General features: G+C 29.0%; 1 protein-coding gene across 1 annotated transcript; it reads left to right on the top strand.

Annotated features, from left to right (window-relative positions):
- The first annotated feature begins 351 nt into the window (after positions 1–351).
- LOC126670796 (uncharacterized) lies at positions 352–3386 on the top strand. Its single transcript, XM_050364624.2, has 4 exons — positions 352–623; positions 1570–1791; positions 2154–2266; positions 2683–3386. The coding sequence occupies exons 1-4, from the start codon at positions 396–398 to the stop codon at positions 3050–3052; spliced, it is 933 nt and encodes a 310-aa protein (XP_050220581.1). The 5' UTR covers positions 352–395; the 3' UTR covers positions 3053–3386.
- The last annotated feature ends 4399 nt before the right edge of the window (positions 3387–7785 follow it).

Here is a 7785-nt window from a genome sequence, read left to right as displayed (position 1 = left end):
ACAAATCAGCCTTTTATTTTTTTTGGCACAATTAAGCCCTCATATTTTTAAAATTGAATAATTAAAATCTCATTGTTTTAAAATCGAACAAATAAATCCCTTTAATTTACTTTTGGGACGCTTACCTCAAATTTTTGGTAAATATTTTTAACATTAAAATTATTTTTGAATTTTTTTTCTGTATGATTATGAGAGACATGTCAGCCATTAACGAGTGTTTCTAATAATGCTGGATGAAAAGGGTTGTTTATACCTCAAAAAAGTAAAAGGGTTAATTTATACTTTTATGAAAATTACAAGGGTTTTTTTATACCTTCTACCTTTAAATTTATTAAAGTAAACAATAGACGGACACTTCTCATTAATACGCCTAACAGCCGTCTCGGTGCTTATCCATGCCAATCAGCAAACACTTACACATTTTAGAAGAGAATCACGCGGCGGAGATAATGAAGATCGGAGTAGTTGGTAGCGGCCAAATGGGCTCCGGAATTGCTCAACTCGCCGCCGTAAATGGTCTTCATGTCTGGCTTCTTGACACCGATTCTTCCGCTCTCTCCAGAGCTTCTAAATCCATCGCCGATAATATCCGTCGCCTCATCTCCAAAGGCTACCTCTCTCAGGTAACTTAATTACTGCTATTTAAAATAATTTTGTTTAGTTTAAAAAAGAAGAAGTTTTGTTTATTAATCCTTAATGAAAAGATTATGTATTTGGGTTTTTTAAGGTAATCAACCGACTTAGGTCCTGATACTTAAAAATGTATTAATATATTCCTGAACTTTATAATATTATATTATACAATCTGCATTTCATTTAGACTTTTTGTTATTTTTTTTGATAAATCGATCCTTTTAGTTTGATTATTATACTTTTTTTTATTTTTTAATAATTGGTAAGAGAAACGCTTGTGGGAGGAATTAAAGCTACGACTTGATAATTTTCTCTTATATCATTTGTCATCTTTTTTGGCCAAAGATAGAGTACCACTCGCACTCAGTTTGTTAATTGTTAGTTACGGAGGCAATTTTCGAATCCATGACCTCTTCATGCATTTGGAGACGCCTTAACCATTATATATATTTACAATAATACCCTTTTGTTATATGGTATTTAATTTTCAAATATTTATATAGATAATTGAATTGAGTTGAAAACTGAATTCCTAGACATTAATTTAATGTTATAAAGTCATATGATTGGGTTTGGGCATAATTACACTGAGGGTGCTTTCAGGTTCCAGTCAAACTGATTTCAATGCTTTAACATGTATAAAATGGTATGTTGTTGGAATTTATATGGCACGACTTTGTTCTGCTTGTGAGAATTATATCAGATGAAGAACAAAGTTTTTGAGCAAGTATATTTAATATGCCTTTAACTGAACATTAAGTATAAACATAGCTTATGGTCCGGAAAAGGTGATAGTATTGTTAAAATTGAAAAGATCAAATCCATTTTCTTTAGATTTACTGGTAAATCCCTTTCCAAAATTGTGAAAATTATACGATGATTCATTGTAAATTTATGTGTGCCATCTTCAAAAGATCGTTTCTTGTTCTTTGACAGGCAGTTGGTAATGATGCTTTGGAGCGTCTACATTGTACCTCAAATTTGGAAGAATTGCATATGACAGATATTGTTATTGAAGCTATTATGGAATCTGAAGATGTGAAGAAAAAGTTGTTTCTTGAACTGGATAAGATTGTGAAAAGTTCTGCCATCTTGGCTTCCAATACAAGTTCCATCTCTATTACTCGGCTAGCATCGGCGACTAGCAGGCCAAGCCAGGTTATGCATATGTTTATTTTCTTATTTGGGCTGAATCTATGCATGGAGAATCTCTCCCTCTTTATATATGTTGCACGTAACAAGAAAACGGGAAACGGCAAAATGCCAAAATCACATTTTTAAGAGTAGAGGTTATGATAATTGAATTTTTGAAGTTTCAGAAGAGTTTTGGGAAATGGTAATGAAATGCCGAAACGTAGGAATTGAAAGTTCTGTGCAGCATAGCTGCATATCATAAATGGATTTTCTACACGGGATTTCCCATGTGTCAATTAATTTCTTTTCCTTTTTGTTCTGCATTATAGTTATGCATTGATTTCAAAAAATTCAGGATAATGACTAGTTCAAATGATAATATGAAGGTGATTGGGATGCACTTTATGAATCCTCCACCTATAATGAAATTGGTTGAGATTGTACGTGGTGCAGACACTTCAGATAAGACATTTTCTGCAACCAAAGTCTTGGCGGAGAGGTAACTAGAATACACTTTCTAATGATAGATGAACACTTTTTAAAATTTATATTACTTTTCATTTTTGGTGTTACGTCTCCTTAAACGAAAAGTCAATTTACATGAAATTTCCATTAATTATATTTGAATATGGCCGATTTTGTCTCTCTTTCTCTCTCTGGTTTAATATGCGGGAAGCGCATGAAGCTCGTATTCCCGTGACTCAAACATACTTTATTATTATTATCAATTAGATTCTTCATTTTTTATTTGCAGCTTGGATAAAATTAATACAAATCACAAATTGGTGGACTAAATGACAATTTTTTTCAGGATATATTTATCAATTTTGTTATAATTATATATGTATCAATTCATATCGCCTAATTGTTATCAGCAATTTATTTTAATCTTTAGCATTGATGACAATACTACAGGTTTGGCAAGATAGTTATATGCTCTCAGGACTTTCCCGGCTTCGTTGTGAACCGGATCCTAATGCCAATGATAAACGAAGCATTTTATACTCTTTATACTGGAGTAGCAACAAAGGAGGACATTGATACAGGAATGAAATTAGGGACAAACCATCCGATGGGTCCTTTACAGCTTGCTGATTTCATTGGATTGGATGTCTGCCTGTCCATAATGAAAGTACTTCATACCGGTTTTGGTGATAGTAAGTATGCTCCCTGCCCTCTTCTACTGCAGTATGTTGATGCAGGTCGGCTTGGAAGAAAACGTGGCATTGGTGTGTATGATTACCGTAAAGCAACAGAACAAGAAAAACCCTCAGCACGGCTTTGAAATGCCATCAATTTTTGCCGTGCTTTGTGAATAAGATGCAAAAACTTACCTCTTGAGGCAATCCCGTAGACAATAAATTCGGATTATACGATGCTTCGCTTCTTGTAGTCGGCCCGTAATGCCTCCGCCTTGCTTCTTTCTCATCCGCTTGTTTTTTTCTTCCTTTGCTCTCTTTGTAGATCGAGAATATACAGGATTACAATCATATCAAATCAGCATCTACAAGGTTTATCCGATTCATTCCTTGTACGAATATGTTTATTATTTTCTTCTAACATTTCTGTGTATATATGTAATCTGCAACAAGTAATACAAGATGTACAGGTTTTTTTAATTCAAACTTTGTCATTAATATGCCATTTAAATAGTAAAGAATCAATTTACTATAATGTTATAAAAACTGAAAAGTCATGAGAGTTTTATTTGTGTAACTGTAAATTTATATTAAGGTTAAGAAAGCAATCACTTAATACTCTCTCCATCTCATTAATATAGGTAAAATAACTATTTTGAGCGTTTAAAATAAAGACAAAGTTACTATATTAATTTGAATAATATCAATATTAATTTTCATCAATTTTAACCACTTTTATTATATTTTATAAATCATTATTAATTATCATTTTATAAACAATATAAAAATTAATAATAAATTTATCTTTTTAAAATTTAATTACAGTTCTGACACAATAATTATCTTTTCAAGAATATAACTTAATAATATTTAAAATATTTAAATAATTAAATTAAGATTATTATTGGAAGTTAATAAAATATAACTACTTGACCATCATTTTTTAATTCATGTGTAAACTCTATTTTGCCTATTTTTATAGGACGAAAGAGTATAATTTTATTTATCAGGAATCCGTTATCTCCCACTAAGTGATAAGTTTTCTTATTATTTATTTCGGCAAAATTTAAAAAAAAAAAAAAATCTGTCTTTTGAGAATAGCCTGAAATCGAAGTGCTATATCTTGATGTATATATATACTAGCTTTAACCCGTGCGTTGCACGATTTTGTTTTTATTAACGGTTAAAAGATTTATTTAGTAGCACTTTGTATTTTTTATTTAGAAAGATTTTTATTTATGAATTAAGAGGTCTTTATATTCTTTTAATTTTAATAAGTAATTATGTAGCGTTTTGAAGAAAAAAATATTTCTTAGCATTTGCTAAATGATTTATAAAAGTATGTAAAAAGTTATTTTAATTAAAAAAAGTGGGATTATAAATTATCAAAAAAAAAAAAAGAAAAAGCGAGATTATGCATTAGTGAATTTATATTTAACCTAAAACTATTGTATTTATTTTAAATTTGAACTTTCAGTCAATGATTCTTTAGTTTTTCTTTTTGATGAATGATGATGATTTTTTAGTTAATGAGATTTGTTATGTGTTCTTATTTTTTTTTTGAATCATGTGCTTTTATATATTCACTCATTTTAAAACAATAACCTTTAAAAGTGAAATGAAATACTCTCTCTGTCTCACTTTGTTAGCCCTATATACTATTTTTAGATGTCCCAAAATGATTGTTATAATTTAATTATAAACACTTACTTTCCGTTTTTACCTTTAATATTAATGAATAGAGTTTATTGATTAATGTGTGTATAATAAATAAGTGTGTTTGATTATTTTGTATTTTTAATGTAAAAGTATACTATTTTCTTAAATAAAAATAATTTTTAAGGTATTTAATGTTTTTTTATTGCATGGAGTACTCCGGTCTTTTTTAATATATAATTATAAATCAATAACCAAGAAATATAATGAAGGGTTTAAAAGAAAGGATATGTTAATATGTAATTTTTCTTAATGTGTGAGAATAGAAATAGGACAAATAAAATGGAAAGAATATGCTTAATTTTATTTATTTTTAATTGTATGTATGTTCTATTTAAGAATAAATTATTTCTATTATAAATTAAGAGACATGAATGCACATAAATGAAAAGTGTAATTAAAATTTTATCCTCCTTATTTATTGTTATATTTTATAAAAATTATTCTTATTAATGTTAATACCAAACTAATTTTTTAAATAAAAAGTGTAATAATTGTTTTAGCCTTTATAAGAAAAAGAACGTTAGACTTTTTTAAAAATTAATTAAGAATAATTTTGATTTTTAATTATGGAATTAATGACAGTAACTGTCTTTTATTTCATCCATAGGAAATTGCCTTTTGTTTTTTCTATTTTTAAATTTTAATGACCTCTTCTTTTGTCTAATACAAATAAAAAAGAATGTGCTGTGTATCTTTATTAGTTTTAATTTATATATATTGTATGTTATCTTATAGCTAAAAAAGTTAATTATATAAATTAGAGAAAAGATTAATAATGTAATTATGTTACGAAAACCAAATAAAATAATGTTAGTAATTTTATCAAATTTTATTATCACTTACCAAATTTTAATTATTATCTCTTACCAAATTTTATTTTTAAATTTTCTTATCCAATTTTATCACTTAATTATTATAATCTAATCATGTTAAGAAAACCAAATAAAATAATGTTAATAATTTTATCAAATCAGATTAACAAACCAATGAGTATTTTAATTTTGACCAATTTTAACATATCAAATAAAAAGCTAGGTAACGATTAAAAATTAAAATAATTTATCAAATTAGATTAGAAAATCAATTAATACTTTAAATTCACCCATTTTACCATATCATTTGAAAATTATATGTCGTTGAATTTTCTAAAAAAATTACCAATATAGTATACATTTTTTAAGAAAAAATTGTTAAGATGATTAGCAAGTCAATAAATTTAGTTTACCAATCTTACCATTTAAATCAAAAGAAAATGCCATGGCAATTTAAATAAAATAATCTCATCAAATTAGATTAATAAATATAAAAAATAAAAATTTAAATGAAATATATGTAAATATGAGTGTGAAAGTGTTAAGTGTCAATTAAAAAAAATAGATCAACAACCAACTAAATCTTACCATAATAATCTATAAAAAAAAGTATATGATGTAATTCTCTATTGTGATGCAAATGTTCTCAATTTCTGCAAAAAAATTGTTAATTAAGATAATATAATTTTGATAATAGAACTAAAAAAAACAACTAAAGAACATCATGAAAAAATTATAGTCAATAAGAGAACAATAGAAAACTTACCTCATAATTGATCAACTGTAGCTTGTGACAATCTTTATATAGTCCTTTGATTCTTAGGTACATTGACTTAGCATTTATTACATTAATATAGTAGGTTTTATGTAGATTCAATCATTTAAAAAAAATTGTTTTAACAATTATTCATATATATTCAATAAAACTTATTTTTTTTTTGATGAATATTGGATTTTATAGAAAGCCACAAGAAGTGGCAAAAGCAACTCTACTCAAAGCTTACGCCACTAAAGGCTACGACTCTGAGATAGGAGAAGAAAATTACAAGAAAATCGAATCCGGGTTTCTAAACAAGTCTAAACCGGAATAAACAAAAGACGGGTGATTACATTTGTAATAAAAAACGGCACTGTAAAAACTTCTATAAACTACATCCATAGTTGACGAGTCTTTTTGCTGAAAAATGCGATGATTACGGCACTTCCAAATTTCCCAAACAATGATAATCCAAATAGTTGTCCAAAGCTTCGAAAGACCTTTCTTTGAAATAATAGCATTCCATTGCAAGAAAAAATCCTCAAAAGATGAAGGCATTACCCAAGCAACACCCAATTTCTTGAAAAGCTCATACCAAATTTTTCTTGCAAAGATGCAATGCAAAAAAAATATGATTTTGCGTCTCCAAATCACCACAAATACCGCACCAACAATTGTTATCCGAAACAATTTTTCTCGAAGCAAGAAAAGAAAGCGTTGGAGTACTATTATGCAAAGCCGTCCACATAAAGAACTTGACTCTCGGAGGGGCTTCACTGTTCCAGTTATCCCTAAACACAGCAGTTGATGATGCCAAGGAGAAATTACCTGAAGCTGCTGAACGACTCAAAGTTGCCACTGAAGACTCGCCCGAAACCTCATTCACTGCCGTTGATGAATTAATAAGTTTGGCCATACTAGCAGCTGAAAACCCGCCACTGCTGAGCTTCCAAACCAGCTGATCTTGATCAAAATTTCCCCCGTTAATTTTCTGCTCAAATAACAGAATAAGAGCCGAAAATTGTTCTTTCTCTCCCAATCTAATCCTTCTACGCCATCTCCATCCAGATTCCATAACCAATCTAATTGTTGATTGTTTGCAGTTAGACAGTTGATAAAGACGAGGATAGAGATCTGCTGCCGTACCGTTTCCGGACCAATTATCATGCCAAAAGGAAATCGAATCACCATTGCCTATATTAAAACTCATATTCAAGATGAAAAGATGCCAAACTTTCGTATCAAGACAGCAGAATCGCCGAATACTCTTCCAAGTAAACGAAAGCTGTTTAGTATCGCCATAAATAAGAGTGTTCCAATTTGATAACGAAGAGCAAGAAGAGACCACTCCAAACCATAATGAATCTCTATTTGCAGTACGCAACTTCCATAACCATTTGAAAAGTAAGCTTTGGTTTCGAACCTTCAAATTACAAACACCCAAACCACCCTTATCAAAGTCTTTGCAAATAATTTTCCAAGAAATTTTACAGAAAACTCTAGCATTCGAGGTATCACCTTTCCAAAGGAATTTCCGCATATAAGATTCCAGTTGATGTTGAACACAAACCGGTATTCCCATAATTGACAT

This window comes from Mercurialis annua, linkage group LG2 (genome assembly GCF_937616625.2).
Source record: "Mercurialis annua linkage group LG2, ddMerAnnu1.2, whole genome shotgun sequence".
In the NCBI taxonomy this organism is placed as follows: Eukaryota; Viridiplantae; Streptophyta; class Magnoliopsida; order Malpighiales; family Euphorbiaceae; genus Mercurialis; species Mercurialis annua.
The sequence above is the reverse complement of the archived record's forward strand: the minus strand, read 5'-3'. Positions and strand labels throughout refer to the sequence as shown.

Bases quoted from the DNA above. Each gene is read 5' to 3' on its own strand.
- LOC126670796 (XM_050364624.2), top strand. From the start codon at position 396: ATGCCAATCAGCAAACACTTACACATTTTAGAAGAGAATCACGCGGCG. The intron at 1,792-2,153 runs GTTATGCATATG...GATAATATGAAG, and splicing joins CGACTAGCAGGCCAAGCCAG to GTGATTGGGATGCACTTTAT. The intron at 2,267-2,682 runs GTAACTAGAATA...ACAATACTACAG, and splicing joins ACCAAAGTCTTGGCGGAGAG to GTTTGGCAAGATAGTTATAT.